Source organism: Heptranchias perlo, chromosome 40 (genome assembly GCF_035084215.1).
Source record: "Heptranchias perlo isolate sHepPer1 chromosome 40, sHepPer1.hap1, whole genome shotgun sequence".
Lineage (NCBI taxonomy): Eukaryota > Metazoa > Chordata > Chondrichthyes > Hexanchiformes > Hexanchidae > Heptranchias > Heptranchias perlo.
Window position 1 is genome coordinate 8,256,080 of NC_090364.1, and position 21,681 is coordinate 8,277,760.

Consider the following 21,681-nt stretch of genomic DNA (forward strand, 5'->3'; position numbering starts at 1 on the left):
GTCAGTTCCTTCATGAAGGGGAGAAAAGGGAAAAAAAAAATTAAAATAACAATGCTATCTTCTTGAGGCTGTGTTACTTACCCTGCCTGGGAGGCAAAGCTGGCAAATACAGCCCATCCTTCTATCGGAGGTGGCGACGTTGCAGGCTCTGTGCTGTCCCATGCGCTAAATCCAGCATCGGCAACAATCTGGCCGGCATTTGTATTTGTCATAGGTACACCATCAAAGTTCGCCGTCCAACCGGCTTCTGAAGACCAAATTAACACTTCACTAGTAACAGATCTACATTAGACACAGCGCTACTGCAGCTCCCCTAATCAAAGGATGCGGAACTGAACCAGAAGGTCCCAGGCTCAATCCCTGGTCTCTACCAAGCTAACTGAGGCAATAGCAAGGGTAGTATAACTGCCTCAAACACACTCCACGGGTGCCCGTAATCCTAGAATGGCTTTGTAGAATATACGAATGTACAGCTTTATGTATAATAAAAGGTTTATAAAATAAATGTATGAATATACATCTGCATGTATACTAGCTTCATGAAATATATGTATGAATGTACACTTATATGTGTAACAGCTTCATAAAATATGAATGTACTTTTGTGAGAATTCAATTTTAAGAAGTTTTTTTTTAAAAAAAGTACACCCTATGGAATGTGGGTGCATGCATGCGTGCATCAGTTGAGGGCAGTATTGGGCTTAGTTGTGGCTTAAGTAAAATGTCTCATCTGAATGCAACACTCTCTCAGAACTGCACTGAAGCGTCAGCTTAGATTATGTGCTTGAAATGAACCTTCTGACCTCAGATGTGCTACCGACTGAGCCAAGGTAACAATGCAGAGGGTGCTTGACTCTGCATCTCAACGTTCCTACACCTAACCTGGGAGTTTTTCAAGCAGATACTAGATCGATCCCTGAGATAAGAGTTCCATTCACCAGCACAAATACTCCTCACCTTGATGAGCACAAAAAATGTAACGCAACAGAAAACGCACAAACTTTCTCGCAGGCTAGGGGCAGGTACAGCCGACTCGAATGAGGAAAATCTCCAAGCTTCTAATAGTAGCACCATTGCGGCAGAAACTGAATCACTCTGTCTCTCTCACTTCTCTATGTAAATGGACATAATACAAGGTGACCACAATCAGTACGAATTTGCAATTCAAAACGGCACCCTCGAACTGGTTCTCTGTTTCTACAACAAAGCCTCTGGCAGACGAGCAGCGATGAGAACTGGTCACTGCCGTTCGCAACAGAATTACTGCGCCAACCAAACCGGGAACAATAGTCTGGCAAAGTCCAATGTAACCAAAACAAAATCGCACCATTCACTCACCTTTATTTGGATCTACCTCCATCTTGTTATCTGTGGGCTTTACAGTGCTCTGTCCCCCTTCATCATCATCTTCCTCTTCAGAGTCTCTGCTTCCTTCACTGTCTGTACTGCCAGAACTTCTGTAACACGCATACAAGAAATGAAGACATTTTGTTTGTATAGGTCCTTCTTTTGTTTCAGGTTGTAATTCTTGAGCGTTAACCCCTGACAAATGTGTAGTTTTCTGTCCAGACTCAAACAGCTGGTAAATGCATTGCCCAGTGTGGTGGAGCCATAGGCCGGGAAGATCCCAGGGCTGATCTCCAGTCTGTGTTGAGCTGGCTGATCTCAGCTGAGAAGTCAGATGTCCCTGCGCTGGGGGTGAGGGGAGGGGGGAAATCAGCCAGGCTTCCAGTTACCGACTGATACCCAGTGACTGTGCTAGAAAGTGCGTGTGAGGAACATCGGGTGAGGTCAGGGCCGGGCTCGGCCATGATATAACCCCTCAGTAAAATAACCACTCATTGTCTAAGGTCACACATGGAGCTTGTGGAACTGTATCACACTGTGCTCAGGAGAGGAAGGCACGAAATCTCTCTCCGACAAACACCATCCCATACCTTGGTGCACGCGGTACATCCGTTGCGAAACGCAGGTCCTTTTCTTGCCATACGTCATCTTCGTCTGAGCCATCGTCATCATTGAACTGCCGTATTCTTTCCTTCCAACACTCCTCGAACAGATTAGTGTTTGGCTGAGAAGCAAAAAAAACCAAAAAAAATTACACTTACATCCGAATGTTGAAATCAGTGTTTGCATAAATATTTGAATCAAGAAATAAGCAGTAGCTATTTGCAATCCCATGAAAGAAAGATTTAAAAGTAGGAATCTGCACCTGCCAGTGGTTTTTTTTAAAAAACATTTCATTTGGACAAGTGAATTCGCTGTTATCTGAACTGCTGTAAAGTATTTCATGTGTCACATCGTCAGTGCCGACCATACATTGCATCATGACGGCAGCAGGAGGCTAAAGCCTCTGGCTTGCTCCGCTGGTGAATCAGTGCGTAAAGACACCTCCCAAGTGTAGCCTTACAGAGCAAGGCGGCTCTTGGTTTAATCTTCAGTATGTGCCGAGTTAGGGTGGCAGAAGAGGTGCTAGAACATGAAGCCTACTGGGATGGGAGGGCAGAAGAAAAATCACCAAGGGTTTATGCTCTTTTGATTGCCATCCAGTGCCACCTGCTGCAAAATACGTATATGTGGACCTTTGGTTTGGCTATGATGCCTCCAGGGTTGAATGGCACGATGATATTCATTGCCTGGGCTTGCACACGAATAGTGGTCATTTGCCTCAGTTATTGAAGGGCTACTGGCAACTGCAGAATTGAACCCCAGCAGCAGTCAGTGCTGGAGAGCATGGGGGAAGACACTGGAGGAAATGTTTTCCTTGTTAAATTGTAGGAACACAGGTGTCACGCAAGTACAATTAAGGGCCGGAAGAAACCAAGGAAAGCACTATACAATTACGGATCACTAAAGTCAGGTTTCACCATAAATTCTCTCATATTTTTCCATGTTGGTGGATCAGTTTTAAAAAAAAAATAGATTCTCTCCTGATCCCGTCTCTTAAAAACCCTGAATTCTCCTGGGTTTGAATGCAGAAAATCTGGGCCAGAGATACGTGCACGAGTTAGCAGTGTTGTGACTAATGCATTAAGAAGCACGAACTATACTCACACTGTCACTGTTGGCGTCGAACACAAAGCTGATGTTAGCTGCTCTTTCAAACGGGGAACTGTTAACCGGATAAAAAAAACAATATTTATCTTTTTGAAAGGGAAGTGGCCTTGGTCATCTCTGCACAAGAGTTACCTCAGGTAAAAATAATTTACTCAACCCTTTGACTAAGGAGAGATGGAAAAACAAACTGTGAGACAGCTGGTAACTTCTTAAAGATGACTCCATATTTAAATGTGCACCACTGGACATCCATTTAATCACAGAACTTTACAACTCAGGTCAATCGCCCACTGTGTCCGTGAGGTCGGAGGTTATGGGTTTATTGCCCTGCCCTTTCCCTATATCCTTTTACATTTTCCCTTTTCAAACATTTATCCACTTCCTTTCCAATTATGGATTCTACCTCCATCATGTTTCTGGTGAGGCATTCCATGTCCTAGCAAAATGCCTTCTAAACTCCCCCTTCATTGTTTTGATCTTAAATTTATGTCCTTTAGTTACCAATTCAGTGACCAGTGGAAATAAGTTTTTTCCTGTTTACCTCATCAAACCCCTCATATATCTGAACATCTCCTCAGACCTTCTTTCTCACAAAAAGAGCTCCAGTTCCTCTCATCTCTCCTCATGGCTGAAGCGTCTCATCCCTAATTAGTGTCTTCTGCACTCTTGCATCCCTGGACTGGTGTGCAACAGTGCATTCCTGACTGGTGCAACAGAAGGACAAATGCAACGGTAACATTGATAGCCATTGAGCGCAGAACCATTTGCACTGGAAGGGGTTCTGTAATATGTGGCAGCTCCCTTGCTGCTGGATTTTCCCCATTTATATTATGGACAAATGAAGGATAATTGCACGAGAGTCACACATGCGTAATTGCTTCAAAGTGGATTCCAGATAGAGCTAGCATCTTCAGAAGCGTATGGGGAGAAAAATGGGGAAAACACATCTAAAGAAAATATTTAACACTATCCACATTTCTCAAAAATCCAATAAGCCACTTATGTCGACTATCATTAAACATTTCATTTAACTCCTTTCTCCCTCCCATTCCACTCCCCAGTAGAAGTAATCTCTAAACTACCTCTGTACTTGGCTGCTAGGCAGCATCTTAACTACCATTTTTCTCTAACTGCCCATTCAGAAGTGCTAGACCTCCACTCTACCTCTAAGAATTTGCTGTGTGGAGTGCCCACGTGACCTTCCCTTGCTGTAATCTGCACAATTATAAATCCAGGTTTCCCGCATGAGAAAATAGTGACAACACCAGTGAACAGAACTCACTTCACACTTTCCTCCTGCTCAGCAAACTCCTCATCGTTAAAGCCAAATTGGTCGATGAAGGTGGAGGTCATCTGCTGAATCTGATAGTCGGAGAATGCCTGAATGAACACAACAGGAAGAATCAGTGAACAAGAGGCAGTCACAGACACCAACCAGAGCACCAAAATACAGAGGCAATCTCAGACTCACCAATGAGAACAATGGACTAGAAGCAACCAATCGCAAATCCACTCAGAAATTGACCACCGATCCGTTCGGATTTTACAAATACACCAGTAGGATTTTTTTTAAAAATTGTATTAAAAATTTTAATTAATGCAGTGGCTTTTGTTACTTTATACTGAAATAATTGGGGAATCAATTGCTAATTGAGCCACTTTTCCCACCACTGTCTCTAGGTTACATGGAGTGACGGATTTGATGGTGAGACCAGCTACTCCATCAATACGTCTCACCACTTGAGTATTCGAACAGTGCTCAGAGAAAGCTGTAAAGCCAATAGCTGACAAAAAATAACTGGTTCGTAACTCAAGCTATTTGTATAATTAAAAAAGTTCTTCCTAAGTTTTTTTCCCCTCTCTCATTGCCTGAAGGCATCTTATGCTTGCTGGGATTTCATGGGGAATCAGCCAACCTCTAGCATCTTAACAAGTAGTCAATCTTCATGTGTGAGCCTAGACAGAGAATGTTAGTGGGTTATTCAACTCTGGAGGCATCATACGTGAGCCTGATCCTGTGTCCACCCAACCACCGTATCTGCAGCAGTCAATGCTAGCCCAGTGACACCCGAGGTGAGTTCCAGCTCACCGGCTGTTGCCCCAGCTGACAGCAGATAACTCAGCACAGACCGGGTATTGAACCTTCGACCTTCCTGTTGTTATGGCACAGTGCCACAGCAGGCCATGACATCAGGAGAACGTAACAGAATCTTAAAAAGATTGCAGCTCAACATACACAGACGCATCCTTGGTCGAATGTCCTAATTCTGCACAAACAGCCCCCTGCGTGTGGCAGGGCAGTAAGCGTAGGAATGCGTTCAACGGTCCAGCGGATCAGATGGCACGCTGCTATGAAACGAAGAGTCAGTCCAACAGCCCGACTGCTGTGCAGCTGCCCATTGTGAGTGGTGTTTCACGAGTCAAAACGGAAAATGTATAAAAATGTAAAAAGTGTGTTTGGTCCTGTGTGAAACTCTGCTGGGCGGGGGTTAGGCGGAGGGATGCGGGGTTTAAAAAGGAGGCAAAAGTCAAGATCCGTTTGGCTTCCCAATCACAATGTCTTCACTCAACAGTCTCAAAAGGTTAAAGTCTCTTTCTAGGAAGAAGGGGTTAGCTTCTGGAGGCTCAGCTATACGTGGTTCAGTGTGGGACTGAGCCACGCAGTTACTGTTTGATCCCTTCTTTGAGAGAGAGAAGAAAGAAAGAGAGAAGGAGAGAGAAAGAGAAGAAAGAAAAAATAACCCAGGATTTTCAGTCAACTGATTTAGAAGCACACCCTGTGCTGCTCCCAATTCTTACCTGCTGTAGAACAGCCTCCTGTGGAAAACTGAACTCTTTTAGATCATTCTCATCGTCATCACTTGAGGAGTGCAGGTTTCGCATATTTACCTGTGCCACAAACATCAAACATTACTTACAACAAAACCAATATGACAAAGGTTTTAGGAAAATACCAAAACATATCCCAAAAATGTTAGCATATTATATGGCCTTTAAAGCACTTAGTTCTAAAATCACGTCGTTATAACAACTCACAGTATTAGAGCTCCAATGGTAGTGAATGCCTGAAGCTACTCCCAATGTCAGAGAGAAGGACACTTTAACCACGGGAAGCAAAAAATAGAAGGAAATGCTGACAACGTTGGAGGGGTAGTCACACCTAACGCTCTGGTCGAAAACAGTAAAGACCGACTGAAAATATTTAGGCATAGAAATTCGTTGACCTCACCCGTTTTACACCTAAGCATTCAACACGGCAGGTGATGTTCCTTGCCAGAAGTGCACCATATTGGTAAAGGCTCCAGTAGTCCCGAAGATCGTGGCCGGCCTCCTCCCGACTGTCTCCTGCCCCGTCTCTCCCAATCGCTTCACTCCCTTTCTCGCACTCGATCATCCCCTCTTCCCTCACGACCGCCTCCTGCAAACCCCCCCCTCTCTCAATTGCCTCATTCCTTTCCTCCCTCCCGATCCCACCCCCCTACTTCCTGGATCACCCAACCCCCGATCGTTCACTCCGCCATCCCCCAGGACGTTCCTGAGGCCTGCTGCCGGAGAGGCATCGCGTCTGACTTTGACCTCGTAAAACCGGCGAGCTGCCTCTGGATGCCTGAATGCCGCCCACAACCCGCTGGCAATATGCTGATGAGGTCCGAGGTCCAATTTTGGGTGAGCTGTGGGCCTCTGGCTCGCACCTCTAACGCGTTCTATTTCAGGCCCAGAAACAGGCCAAAACGAATTTCCACCCCTTGGTGTTAATGATATGCCCAGTTTAACATCAATCTTAAAGTTATTTTTGATCATCCGGGACTATAAAATAGAAAACAGAACCAGGCAGGATTCCTGCTCCTGCTTACGTCCAGTGTCCTGGCTGGAAGGTGCATATCTGTAGACACAATTGGGCTTGCCTGCAATTCTCTCCATGGCGACACTGTCTGGGCTCACACGTTAAGAATGGTCACATGGGTGAGGTAGTGGGAGGTTGCCAGCGCCTGTGGCACTGTATCCCCGGCAAGCTGACGCTTTCAGGAGAGGTGGGCAGAAAGTTGGCAAAAAAAAAATTCTTGTGGAACATCAAGGTATTTTCGGTGGTTAAATCCGTGATAATCTTCAGCCAAAAGAGGCGGCAATGATTTAAACACTCGCCAGTGGCTCCCAAACACAATTCAAACTTACCAAATCAATGGTGTTTTTCTTATTCATGTCAGAGAGTGATCCCAGCACAAACTTGTCCCACCGCTCCCGGTCTTCATCTGGCAGTTCTGAAACAAAGGGAGAAATCGGATACATGAACTCCACACACCATTAGTTGTCACAAGAATTTTCAGGGTCAGGAAAACACACCCAACTCCATTTCCCTTAAACTCGTCTCTCTTAAGAAACTTATCAAAGTATCCTTTGAACCCATCATCTTTGATGATCTATCTTGGTAAATTAAATCTACAAGTCTGTCACCCTTCCAACAAAGAAACATTACCCCTAAATTTCCTTCTTACTCCTAACTTCTTCCTTGAGTAACCATCGCCCCTGGTATTTAACCCCTTGACCATAGTGAGCAGTTGGCAACTTCATCAGTTGCAAGGCACACCCAATGCTCAAATATGCAGTCACTTCTTGTGATCACCTTTCACTGGTTATGCCACTCATCGGGGGCACAATGTGATACCAATGTATCCATCTCTGGAGAAACAGACATTTTTCCCAAGAGGTGCTAACAATGCTAAAATTCGGGGATGGACAAAGGGGATGACTGTTTTGAATCCTGAATAATTAGCTCCATTTTAGAATGAAAGCAGTCAGTCCCATTCTAACCAGATACCTCAGTTGATACAGAAGTTTTTGAACTGGGAACTGAGAAGTACAGAGCAGTCTGTATTCACTGAGGCGAATCATGGTCAGATATTAACAGTGAGCCTCATCTTTCATATCCTTCTGGCTAAACAACAAATTTACTGTTTACCTTTGATCAGCTGTGCTATTGTGCTATGGTTGGGACCATTTTCTGAATTCTGTGCCATAGCATTTGCTATTCTTGTTAAATGACCCATGTAGCCTTTCCGCCTGCCACCTTCTGACCTAAGAGAGATCATGAAAAAAGCAAGTCACAAACATTTTTTATTAAGTTTTTTTTTCTCAGTTCCTCCAATGGATAACAGAAAAGACACTGGTGCATCACCAAACCACACAGAGCAGAAAGTCCCAGATCCCAATCTGTCTTGAGTTAGCTGATCTCAGCATGGCCAGCAGTGGAAATGCTCCAATTGCACTCACCATCCCTGCGATCTGGAGGGGTAAAGCAGAAAGGGTTCCACTCTTGATCACTACCTAGTGACATCTGTCGCTCAGTGTCATATAGGACAGGAACAGGCTTGGCTGTGAAGGCCCTATTAGCATTAACACTCAATGTCTAGGCTCACAGTTGAAGAATGGCCACGAGGTTGCTGGAACTGTACTTCAGCACAGTGAGCACCTTCAGAGAGATGAGGGGAGAACATTAGAATGAAAGGATGTTTCTATTACATTGCATTAATAGCTTGTGCTACATGCCAGTGAATTTTGGTGATTTCCAAGAACTGCACCCCCAGGAAGAGTCAGCACTTTCAGAAACAGATTGAAGGATATCAAGGTCTTGGAAAGGGTGCAGAGGAGATTTACTAAAATGGTACCAGGGATGAGGGACTTTAGTTACATGGAGAGACTAGAGAAACTGGGATTATTCGCCTTAGAGCAAAGAAGGTTAAGGGGAGATTTAATTGAGGGGTTTTGAGAGAGTAAATAAAGGAGAAAATGTTTCCACCGGCACGAGGGTCAGTATCCAGATTTAAGATATTTGGCAAAAGAACCAGGGGCAGATGAGAAGAATTTAAAAAAAACATAGCAAGTTGTGATCTGAAAGGGTGGTGGAAGCAGACTCAACAGTAATTTTCAAAAGGGAGTTGGATATATACTTGAAAAGGAAAAATATGCAGGGTTATGGGGAAAGAGCAGGGGAGTGGGATTAATTGGATAGCACTTTCAAAGAGCTAGCACAGGCACAAGGGCTGAATGGCCTCCTTCTACGCTGTATGATTCTACGGAGAAAGAAGAGACCTGGAGGAAAATAATTAAAGAATCCTGAATGGACGGAGGGGTTGCAGGATTCAGACTCGAGCAGCTTATGCATCTGTCACAAGGCTCAAAATAACCATTACTGCTTCACAATTCATCCTATGGAACGCAGACCCACACAGTGCTTTCTAGATTTGTATCGTTTAAGTGCGATTCCATCTGTACACAGAGGTGGAACTTAATGTAACGGATAATGTTTCCCCTATTTTTAAACTTTTCTTACAACAGGTGCAAAAGCAATTAATTATTATTGCCTCCGAGAATTTGCATCTTTACTCGTGGTTTTACTTAATTTATACATTTCTTTTTAAACAAAAAGTCAGTGATTTTATATTTCCCCCATTCTTCAGTTCTCTCGTATACCACTCCCAGGCTGAGAGGCTGGCAACGCAACTTGCTGCCATGCCGTTGCCATTTTCAGTAACCAGAAGCTTGGGAACGTGCAAGCAGCTCAAGGCGACTCTCTTTCCAATTTCTCTTCCTGCCCAATGAAGAAGCACGTGGCGCATTCCAAACCACTAAAGTAAGGGAGACTCCGGAGTATTATATTAATGTTACATTGAGAAACAAGGGAGAGAACTTAAAGACAAGAGTAAGGTGCTTGCCCAATGGGTTAGGGTGGTAAGGACACCATCTGATGTAGCATTAAGTCATACAGACCAGAGGTCCCTGCGTTCCAGATTCAATCCACAGTCTGTGCTGATTCAGTTGATCTCAGCCAGGACCATCACTATCAGAACACCAGCACATACACAATGTGAAAGAGGATAAGATGGAACATGTTGATACTTGTTCTGTTAGGGACAGGGCAGAACCTCCTTTCTCTTGTCCCTCCTTCAGATCCAGCACACACCTCAAGTGGGCTTTCCACAAGGAGGCAATAGAGGGGTTTGAGCAGGATTGTGAGTTATTTGATGGATGACTTTTCTGGCCAAGGCTCCCGAAAATGGCTGAACCAAGGAGGTGAAGTCTAGAAAATATGAAAGGTGGTGACTCCCCAGCACCGTTCCAGCAGGTAAATGCATGGCAGAGGCATGAGGCAGTGTGGTAAGTTTGGTTTTGAGCAGAGTCTCCCTCAGACAACTGCTGGTTGCTATATTGAGGGGCTGTGAGCATAACGCCCCTCTGCTCCTTGGGGTTTATATATTAATTGACATTTATGATGCTTGCCCTTCTACTTCCTTGGCCTGTGTAACCCTCAGTTTTCCTGAATACTTACTGCACTTTGTCATTTTCTTCCCAGGCCGACACTACTCTGTGCATCAATTGGCATTTCTGGAACAGCTGATAGGAAAAAGAACAAAAGGATGATACCAAAGACATGACCTCATGTTCCACACTACGCTGATGAAACACACAAGCTCTACCTCACCACCCCGTCTCGACGCCTCCAGTGCCTCTGTGTGGTCAGCCAGCTTGTCCGACAACCAGTCTTAGATGAGCCGCAATTTCCTCCAATTAAACGTTGGGAAGACCGAAGCCATCATCTTTGGCCCCCACCACAAACACCATTCCCTTGCCGCTGATTCCATCCCTTTCCCTGGCCACTGTCTCAGGTTGAACCAGACTGTTCAAAACCTCAGCGTCCTGTTCGACTCGTAACTGAGCTTCCAACCCCATATCCTCTCTCGTCACAAGGACCGCCTACTTCCACCTCCGGAACATCGCATGTTTCCACCCCTGCCTCATCTTTCCTGCTCCTGAAGCCTTCATTCATGCTCCTGAAGCCTTCATTCATGCTCCTGAAGCCTTCATTCATGCTCCTGAAGCCTTCATTCATGCTCCTGAAGCCTTCATTCATGCTCCTGAAGCCTTCATTCATGCTCCTGAAGCCTTCATTCATGCTCCTGAAGCCTTCATTCATGCTCCTGAAGCCTTCATTCATGCTCCTGAAGCCTTCATTCATGCTCCTGAAGCCTTCATTCATGCTCCTGAAGCCTTCATTCATGCTCCTGAAGCCTTCATTCATGCTCCTGAAGCCTTCATTCATGCTCCTGAAGCCTTCATTCATGCTCCTGAAGCCTTCATTCATGCTCCTGAAGCCTTCATTCATGCTCCTGAAGCCTTCATTCATGCTCCTGAAGCCTTCATTCATGCTCCTGAAGCCTTCATTCATGCTCCTGAAGCCTTCATTCATGCTCCTGAAGCCTTCATTCATGCTCCTGAAGCCTTCATTCATGCTCCTGAAGCCTTCATTCATGCTCCTGAAGCCTTCATTCATGCTCCTGAAGCCTTCATTCATGCTCCTGAAGCCTTCATTCATGCTCCTGAAGCCTTCATTCATGCTCCTGAAGCCTTCATTCATGCTCCTGAAGCCTTCATTCATGCTCCTGAAGCCTTCATTCATGCTCCTGAAGCCTTCATTCATGCTCCTGAAGCCTTCATTCATGCTCCTGAAGCCTTCATTCATGCTCCTGAAGCCTTCATTCATGCTCCTGAAGCCTTCATTCATGCTCCTGAAGCCTTCATTCATGCTCCTGAAGCCTTCATTCATGCTCCTGAAGCCTTCATTCATGCTCCTGAAGCCTTCATTCATGCTCCTGAAGCCTTCATTCATGCTCCTGAAGCCTTCATTCATGCTCCTGAAGCCTTCATTCATGCTCCTGAAGCCTTCATTCATGCTCCTGAAGCCTTCATTCATGCTCCTGAAGCCTTCATTCATGCTCCTGAAGCCTTCATTCATGCTCCTGAAGCCTTCATTCATGCTCCTGAAGCCTTCATTCATGCTCCTGAAGCCTTCATTCATGCTCCTGAAGCCTTCATTCATGCTCCTGAAGCCTTCATTCATGCTCCTGAAGCCTTCATTCATGCTCCTGAAGCCTTCATTCATGCTCCTGTTACGTCCAGACTCAACTATTCCAATGCTCTCCTGGCCGGCCTCCCATCTTCCACCCTCTGTAAACTTGAGCTCACTCAAAACTCTGCTGCCCGTTTCCTAAACTGCATCAAGTCCCGTTCACCCATCACCCCTGTGCTTGCTGACCTACATTGGCTCCCGATCCATCAATGCCTCAATATTAAAATTCTCTTCCTCATGTTCAAATCCCTCCATGACCTGGCCCCTCCCTATCTCTGTAACCTCCTTCGGTCCTCTAACCCTTCAAGTACGCTGTGTTCCTCCAATTCTGGCCTCATGCATCTCCCATTTGCTTCACCCCACCATTGGTGTACTGTTGCTGGAACAACTCGCTGGACAAAATATCCCATGATGGTAAGATACCTGACTTTACTTCTCCCACGAAGGGGTGATGCTATATGGTGGCTCACTCCATTATAGGCATGCCTGGAAGTGGCAATGATGATCAGAGAAGAAAGCTTGCAAGCTTGAATATTGGTGAAGTTACACATGTAGTTTTAAAATGATCCCACAAATTAATTACTTTATCTCTGTATATGTTAATTCAATTGCTTCCAGTTCCTCCAGTGAAATCATCAGCATTTTTTTGGTTATAGAAATGTAACAAAACTAAAATAAAGATGACTGCTTCTCAAACTGTTATAAAATATTGAAGGCCAGAAGCTCCGAGGCCCTACTGTCAATACAGAGGTTTGCCTGACCCGAGCGTAGGTTGGAGATAGGGCAACATGCGGCCCAGGTATTATACCCCTCAGTAGCCTCTGGCGAGGTCTCACAGTGAAAGCAATGAATAGTCTCTACTCTTTTTGTAAAAACTCTTCTGGTGTGAATTTTGAGCTCATTAAGTTGGGGGACGTTAGTGCTGGGAATGGAACACTTCCCTCTTTCAGGCAGCCGGTATCGGTATTAGACACTCTCGGGTCTCAGAGTAAAGCTGTCTACTCCACCTCGACAATGTGCCTCACCCCAGGCCATGAGAACCCCCTACTACACCATTTTCAAATGCCCACACCAGCCATTTTATTGCATTTGTCCAAGATGCCACTTTAGCGTCAAATTAGGATTAGTTTTACACCAAGTCCCGTTCACCCATCACCTCTGTGCTCGCTGACCTACATTGGCTCCCAGTCCGGGAACACCTCGATTTTAAAATTCTCATCCTTGCTTTCAAATCCCTCCATGGTCTCTCCCCTCCCTATCTTTGTAACCTCCTCCAGCCCGACAACCCTCCGAGATCTCTGCACTCCTCCAATTCTGGCCGCTTGCGCATCCCTGATTTTAATCGCTCCACTTCTGGCAGCCGTGCCTTCAGCTGCCTAGGCCCTAAGCGCTGGAATTCCCTCCCTAACCTCTCATACTCTTTCTCCTCCTTTAAGACGCTCCTTAAAACCTACCTCTTTGACCAAGCTTTTCGTCACCTGTCCCAATATCTCCTTATGTGGCTTGGTATCAAATTTTGTTTGATAATGCCTGGGGTGAAGTGCCTTGGGATGTTTTACCACGTTAGAGGCGGTATATAAATGCAAGATGTTGTATGTACATGCCCGTTAGGAACTTGGTTGAGACTACTCAAAATCATTTCATTTAGGAACCTTATGGACAGCAGGCAAAGGAAGCTTTCATCCCATTCAGTCTGGGCTGGATTTGAACACAAGCCTCAGAGATGAACAATCAGTGTCTAACCCATGCACTAAGTTCCCTCAATGCCACCCAGGAATTTTAAAAGATGTACGTATTTTCATCAACAGTCACAGAAGAAATGGTTTACATACGTGTTTGATGAGCGGATTCTCCCGGATGGATTCTGCATTGTTTTCGGTGTGATTTTCCACATTGGTTTCAGTGCTATCTTCTGCTGGAGGATTCCCCAGTGCCGTGCTGATACACAGCTCCACTTGCAAGTGGAGGAAGTTATTCCACACATACTTGAAGTAGAGATCCTGGTGAGGCAGACCCATAAAAATGAACATACGTACATACAAAATGACATTGGTGTGGAACAAAAAAAAAACATACAAGTCAGGATTGTGACAACTGGCCAGTTGGTCAACCTCTGGACAAAGAAATTTGAAGAAACTCAACCATGGTCTACTGTCAGCGTGAAAGAGGGCAAAAGGTCACGATAAAGCATACATGCAGCACTCTTCCCCCAGACACCCTTCTCATGTGGCCTCAGATATAAGCATTTCTTTCTTTTGTGAAGGCAATGCCTCTTGCTGGGATGTGGTTCCTTAGCCACTGACAGACATCTTTCACAAGCGAGTCTAGACAAGCTATTCAGTTATGGTGGGCATTACAGCCGAGCCCAGACCCAAGACGCAGTTTTCCTATAGAGATCATTAGGTAGCAACAAAGTGTAGGAATCTGGCTGATCCTCCTCCCCCTTGCCTAAGGTCGAGGCGGCCAATTGTCGTATACCAACTGTAGCCCAGCTAAGGTTAGCTCGCAACGCAGACTGGGAATCAACTTGGAACCTTGAGCTGTGTGTGGCTTTGTGCTACACTGGCCGATACGTTTATCCACCAGGCTGTTAGAGGAGCTACATTATGCCGTTACAGTGCACCATGTGGTTGCTGGTGCACAAACAGATTTATATAATCAGACACAGCAGCAATCAGGTGTGGAATCAGATTTCCTCAGTGCAGAGATATGGTATCACACAGAAACCTGCGCAGTGCACACTGCGTGCATTAGAAGCGACAGGGATTAATTTTACACATTGCTTCACTCCCGAGTGATAGGCATGGGACACCCCACCTCATACTCACCAGAAGAATGTCCAGTGTGTTTAACTCCATCAGCTCCTGATTCACATTGCTATTGTTCACCTGCAAGACACTAGTGACGAGTTTGACGACATGAACCCGAGTGTTCCCCAGTGGCGGGTCCAGGGTCCCCCAGGTAGTCACCATTTTACTCTTCTGCAGAGAGAGAACAGAAAAAAAATAGGGATAAGATAAAATGTACATTGCTTTCAACCCACGGTCATTTCTTGATGAGCTGGCAGTAATTAGGAGATACTTGTCAATGTATCCCTCTCATTGGAACACAATCACACCACAGCCACTGTACTACGAGATCTGACCAAAAACAGAACATTTAAACTACAGATTATTAATGGTTGACACCAGCCTTACAGTCACTCCAGGGTATCCTCTGTTCTATTTATAAAGCACCTGAACTCAATTAAATTCCAGCCTTTCCCTCAATCCCGGGTATCTATTATTCTATATATTAACCATTCTAACCACTCGATTAGATTCCAACCTGTAACGCACTCCTGGATCCCTGTTGCTTCTATATGTAAACCATCTGAACCCCTCAATTAGTTCCCAGCCTGTAACTCACTCTCAGATATCCGTTATTTTTGGTAAAGGCCATCCGAAACCCTCAGTTAGATCCCACTCTGTTACACACTTCCAGGAATATCAATAGAGCTGATGAAGAGTACCGTCTGAAATGTTAACTTGTATTTTCTCTTTCAAGTGCTGTGCATCTCCAACATTTTCTGCTTTTATTTCCAATGGATAGCATGTATTTTATTTTTACATAGAATGTACAGCACAGAAACTGCCCATATGGCCCATGCTGGTGCAAATGCTCCACACGAGCCGTCCTTTAATTTTTCTTTAAGCAGCAACATCAGTCACACCGTAAAATCTCTGACAAGTTCCAAAGCTCTGGAAAAACCTAAGAAAATAATAATAATAAAATCAAGTTCATTTCAGACTTACCTTTGGTGGGTCAAGGAGGAGCTGGTGGAAATCCCGCAGTCTCAATTTGATGGCAAGGAGGGTTCCTGTGCTGACCTGACTACAGGCATGGTCCATCCCAGGAGGGCACAGATCCAGCTGGCCATCAAGGTTACAGAAAAGCCCACCCATACCACCCAGATCAGACCTGCACAAAAAACATGCAACAGAGAGAGCCCAGTGATTAGCGCAGTCATTGGCTGTGATAACTTGCTGAGCAGAATTGGTGAAGTAATCAAGAACGGAGGAGGCAAATGAAATCTTGACAAGATGGAACTTTCCTTTCAGACAACTGTTAAAGGACAGAGGTGAAACCTGTTTGAACACAATGTCAATTTAGGAGAGAACTCGCCCAGTTTTGAAGCAAACGTTCATTACGAGGGTTGGAATTTTGATCAAAAACCAGGTACCAACAGTTAGTTTTCAATAGCTGCATCACAGAAATGCAGGCAACTTCAAGTTCATGGTGTGTAAGTGGACCCATTGTACACATACACTTTTTTTAAAAAAAAGTCCCACCCACACCTGGTTTTGAACTGGGCAAAAGATGGCAACCTCGGGTGTCAATTATGTTTCAGGTGGATACAGCACAAAAAAGTGCAGGGTGTGCAGATTTTGGACAACTGCCACAGACTGTAACCTCGTTCAGAGAGGCCACAGGGATAGTTCAGGTCAAGCCCTCCACCGGTCTCAGGTCCGGAGTCGGCTTTATTTTTTGGAACAGAAGGAGATTTGAAAGAGAATTGAGCCTGGATCAACAGAAGAGCAAGCTGCTGCGTTCAAAAAGGCCTGTGCTGGATCAGAGAGCCTGTAGGAGCATCCAAACCTACAGAGTCTGTCTTAAGTCCCTGCCTCCTGCACCAGTGGGGCAAATCATTTTCCATGGTGTGCTAGAAAAGATTCAAAACATAATTTGGGCTTTCCTCATAAAAAGAGAACATTGATTTTCAAGCAGTAATTCACAGAATGATATAGCACAGATGGTCGCCATTCGGCCCATCGTGCCCGTGCCTGCTCTTTGAAAGAGCTATCCAGTTAGTCCCATTCCCCTGACCTTTCCTCATAGCCCTGCAAATTTTTCCCTTTCCAAGTATTTATCCAAATCCCTTTTGAAAGTTATTAGTGAACCTGCTTCCACCACCCTTTCAGGCAGTGCATTCCAGAGCATAACAACTTGCTGTGTAAAAAAATTCTCATGTCGGCTCTGGTTCTTTTGCCAATTACCTTAAATCTGTGTCCTCTGGTTACCGACCCTTCTGCCACTGGAAACAGTTTCTCCTTATTTACTCTATCAAAACTCTTTATGATCTTGAGCACCTCTAGTAAATCTCCCCTTAACCTTCTCTGCTCTAAGGAGAATAACCCCAGCCTCTCCACGCAACTGAAGACGCTCATCCCTGATTGAAATAATTGAAGGCACTTTCTCTATTGATGTTTTATGTTGTTTATTTTTTCCAAGTTAAGTTGCCCTCCTCCCCAATCCAGACTACCTGGGCCTCACATCTCCTGCAGCCAAACTTCTCCCAGCTCCCCCACCTCTGCTGCATTATGAAATGGGCTCCTAGAGGTGCACTAGCATAAGCTGGGAACAACTCTCCCTCTGATTTCCTGTGGGGAAGTACCCAATCTCCCTACAGTAGCAATGTGGCAGAGAATTGATGCAACAGGTAATATTGGTTTACTCAGGTGAGACCATAAATCAAATCCAGGACCAGCTGGTCTGGATGACTCTGGATTACAGTGATGCCTTTGTGAGCTATCTGGCTTGATTTGCAATGAGGCTGAAAGGCCCAGCACTTGAGGGAATCAAACGCACATCCTGCCACCCTGCAACAGCTTGCACTGGTACTTTGATGAGTCAATCAAACTTTTACAGTAAGATGAGTGAGGCCATCTAAACTTGGGTGCTGGATTCCCTTCCCTTTAACGAGGATACCTCCAAGGTGGTTGTGATGCGCCAAGTAAATTGCCAGAGTACGGGAAATTTCAAAAGCTCGCTAACTGGTGGTTACCTTCCTCATCAGCAATACTCAAGATAGATAAACTGTCTTGTCAACTTGGCTCAGTTACTAGCACTCTCACCTCTGGGTCAGAAGATTGTGGGTTCAAGCCACATGCCAGAGGTTTGAGTACATAACCTAAGCTGATACTCTAGTGCAGCAATGAAGGAGGTGCAATTCCTTGGATGAGATGCTAAACAAAATTCAAGGAGGCCATTTCTGGTGGACGTTGACGATCCCATGGTACTATTGGAAAAGCGGATGTTTTGCCTGTCAACATAACAGTCACTTCACATTGAGAAGTAATTCACTGAAGTGAAGTGCTTTGAGATGTTTCAGTGTGAAGAACGAGCTCTATGAATGCAAGTATCACGATAAGAAGCAAAGCCTTTCAATACATTGCAAATCAAGCCAGATAACTCCCCAAAGGCATCACTCTGTAATCCAGAGCCACACAGACCAGCTGGTCCAAGGTTTGATTTATGGTCTCTGCTGAGTTAGCCAACGGTACCTGTTGCATCAGTTGAGATAATACAATTGGTGTAAACTGCTTCCATCCTCCTCCCCAGGCTAGGGAGGGGATAAATCAGCCAGGGCTCTTCCTCCTGATTGCATAATGATCTATATGCATAAAAATATAAACAAAACAAACTGACAACCCTCTGTGGTCAAATCCTATGACTTTGTGCTTAAGTATGTCTTTAGGCAAAGTGATTCAGCATGCTGCGACATCCTACACATTCCTATACTTACTGTGTGTAGTGCAGTTTGCTGCCCAAGTGCTGCATTAAAAATCCTGGAGTCAGTGAAAATGCTGGTTTCAGAGTAACAGTAAGTCACTTGCCGTGCCTTCTGTTTTTAGGAAGCCGTAGGAACATAGGAATAGAAGTAGGCCATTCAGCCCCTCAAGCCTGTTCCACCATTCAATTAGATTATGGCTGATCTGTATCTTAACTACATCTACTTACCTTGGTTCTGTAACCCTTAATACCCTTGCCTAACAAAAATCTATCAATCTCGGTTTTGAAATTTTCAATTGACCCCCAACAGGGGGAGAATGTTCCAGATTTTTTTTTAAAAACAGACTTACCGGGGTCTGCGTGTTTCCAACAGCGTCAGCAGTACCTGGATCCCGTTAACGATCACCGATTCATCCTTCTCGCCCTCAAACATGTTACTAAGAAGCTGCTCGATGGTTTCCTGTCTGGGAGAAGTGGATCAAACAGAGATTGTGATCAGACAATGATCACAATCGTTAGCTGCAAACCAGCTGTACTGTATCCTGAAAAAGTCTGATCCAAATCTGTGGCACATGTACTCAATCGATAGGCGGTAGGTTCCAGTCCCACTGTGACTTGCCTGGGTGTGTTTCAACCAAGTCAACTCATGGGAACTACACCTCCTGCGAACTGATTGCTCCGTGGAATAGATAGGCAGGCAGAACCAGTTATATTAATAAATACATGGGCCCAAACAGCCAATTCTCGTGACAGTGACTTGCTCAAGTGCTCAAGCAGGTTTTCTTGAAAAGATACGATATCACATCAGGACCTGTGCGATGCAGTTAAAGTCAGCAACTCGCGCGTGGTGTGAATCCACAATTCTTTAGTACAAGAGCAGCACACCAATGGCGGAGAGAACACAGAGAGATAAACAGTCAACAAGAGCAGAATAACTACAAGGACATGGAGCAGCGGAAACAAGTCCAAAAGAGCAAGATCTTGACCTCTCAATTTGAACAATTTCCTCACATACCATCACTCCTAAATCACCGGTTTCACCTACATCCTACAGCTACTGGCACACAATTAAAAATGCTGGTGAAGGTTGTCACTGTATGCAATCCAGTTGACATTCGGCAACATTTTTGGGCTACAAATGGCTCAAGGCTGTGATGCAATGTATTCTAAAATTCATTCTCAATGGACCTGTATGCTGAGCCATGGTGTGGTGGAGCATAGGTATGTGCTAATAGAAACAAAGAAAATAGGAGCAAGAGTAGGCCATTCGGCCCTGATCCGCCATTCAAAATGATCATGGCTGATCGTCTAACTCAGTACCCTGTTCCTGCTTTTTCCCCATATCCCTTGATCCCTTTAACATTAAGAAATATATCTATCTCCTTCTTGAATACATCTAATGACTTGGCCTCCACTGCCTTGTAGAGAATTCCACAGGTTCACCACCCTCTGAGTGAAGAAATTTCTCATCTCGGTTCTAAATGGCATACCCCGTATCCTGAGACTGTGACCCCTGGTTCTGGACTCCCCAGCCACTGGGAACATCCTCACTGCATCTAGTCTGTCTAGTCCTGTTAGAATTTTATGTTTCGATGAAATCACCTCTTCTTCTTCTAAACTCGAGTGAATATAGGCCTAGTCGACCCAATCTCTCCTCATACGTCAGTCCTGCCATCCCAGGAATCAGTCCGGTAAACCTTCGTTGAACTCCCTCCATGGCAAGGACATCCTTCCTCTGATAAGGAGACCAAAACTGCACACAATACTCCAGATGTGGTCTCACCAAGGCCCTGTATAACTGCAGTAAGACACCCCTGCTCCTGTAGTCAAATCTTCTTGCAATGAAGGCCAACATACCATTCGCCTTCCTAACTGCTTGCTGCACCTGAATGCTCGCTTTCAGAGACTGGTGTACAAGGACACCCAGGTCTCGTTGCACCTCCCCTTTTCCCAATCTATCACCATTCAGATAATAATCTGTCTTTCTGTTTTTACAACCAAAGTGGATAACCTCACATTTATCCACGTTATATTGCATCTGCCATGTTCTTGCCCACTCACCCAACTTGTCTAAATCACATTGGAGCCTCTTTGCATCCTCCTCACAGCTCACATTCCACCCCAGCTTTGTGTCGTCTGCAAACTTGGAAATGTTACATTTAGTTCCCTCATCCAAATCATTGATATATATTGTGAATAGCCGGGGCCCAAGCACTGATCCCTACGGTACCCCACTAGTCACTGCCTGCCACTGACTAATATTCTCCAACAGAGTGGTCTAGGCCCTAGTATCATGCTGTAGGGCAGGTGGAGGTCAGACACATAGCCCACGGGGGGATAAGGGGAAACCGGAGGCAAAGGAGAAGCTGGTGCCAGTGCAATATTGACGCCTGTGAGCAGGTCACCCTCTCGGCTGTAAGTAGCGAATGACGCATACATACCAAGCGAGGCAACGGGAAGAAAGATACCTCGATGGCTCGGTCATTAAATGTGCCACCAGATGTGGCACTGAGCCACTCAGAGCAGGGATCTTCTCAGGCTGAATCTTCATTGCACAGTGCGGACACTTACTGCCAAGGATCACAGATGAAGAATGGGCACTTGGCTAGGTAGTGGAGGAGCTGCAGGCACTAATGAAACTGTACCTCAGCGTGAATCAACAAATTTGGAAGGGGTGGAATAATAAGCACTGGTGATTTCCCCAAATGGTACAGGACAGACAATACCCCCACAAAAAATACATAATAACTTAAAAAGGCAATGAACTGCTTCGGGTTGGTCTCTATTCTCTCAATATAAATTATTCCACCGCACCGACAAAGGCCCGAAAGCAGGTCACTTGTCCATCTTGGCCTACGTGGGCAGGGTATAGTGACATGCACTATAACCTGCAGAGGAGGAAATAGGGGAGAAAATTAAATACCTCATCCACAAATTAAAATAAATCAATCACTGAACTTACTTCTCGAGCGTGGCCAGCAGCTGGTCTGGTTCGGGACTGTCCTGAATCTGAATCATTTGTTCTCGGCTTAGCCGGATAATGTCACACAGAGACTGAGAGGCATTAGAGTGTTGCTGAGGTGAGGGAAGGGGAAAAAAACACTATTAAGACCTTCAAACTCAGGGCATTATACAGTATTGTTACCAAGATTGCGTTTATATATTGCCCA

General features: G+C 45.1%; 1 protein-coding gene across 2 annotated transcripts in view; it reads right to left on the reverse strand.

Annotated features, from left to right (window-relative positions):
- The window catches only part of LOC137305647 (serine/threonine-protein phosphatase 6 regulatory subunit 3-like), a 91,367-nt gene that overhangs the window by 26,520 nt on the left and 43,166 nt on the right, over positions 1–21,681 (reverse strand). For both annotated transcript variants that reach the window (XM_067974536.1, XM_067974535.1), the window contains exons 6-19: positions 21,474–21,586; positions 18,862–18,975; positions 15,754–15,919; positions 14,788–14,940; positions 13,792–13,959; positions 10,382–10,446; positions 8,015–8,130; positions 7,231–7,316; positions 5,857–5,946; positions 4,340–4,437; positions 3,055–3,112; positions 1,938–2,071; positions 1,339–1,457; positions 82–247 (exon numbers count right to left, since the gene is read on the reverse strand). In XM_067974536.1, the coding sequence (XP_067830637.1) occupies positions 82–247; positions 1,339–1,457; positions 1,938–2,071; positions 3,055–3,112; positions 4,340–4,437; positions 5,857–5,946; positions 7,231–7,316; positions 8,015–8,130; positions 10,382–10,446; positions 13,792–13,959; positions 14,788–14,940; positions 15,754–15,919; positions 18,862–18,975; positions 21,474–21,586 (1,646 nt within the window). The remainder of the gene's footprint in view (positions 1–81; positions 248–1,338; positions 1,458–1,937; positions 2,072–3,054; positions 3,113–4,339; positions 4,438–5,856; positions 5,947–7,230; positions 7,317–8,014; positions 8,131–10,381; positions 10,447–13,791; positions 13,960–14,787; positions 14,941–15,753; positions 15,920–18,861; positions 18,976–21,473; positions 21,587–21,681) is intronic.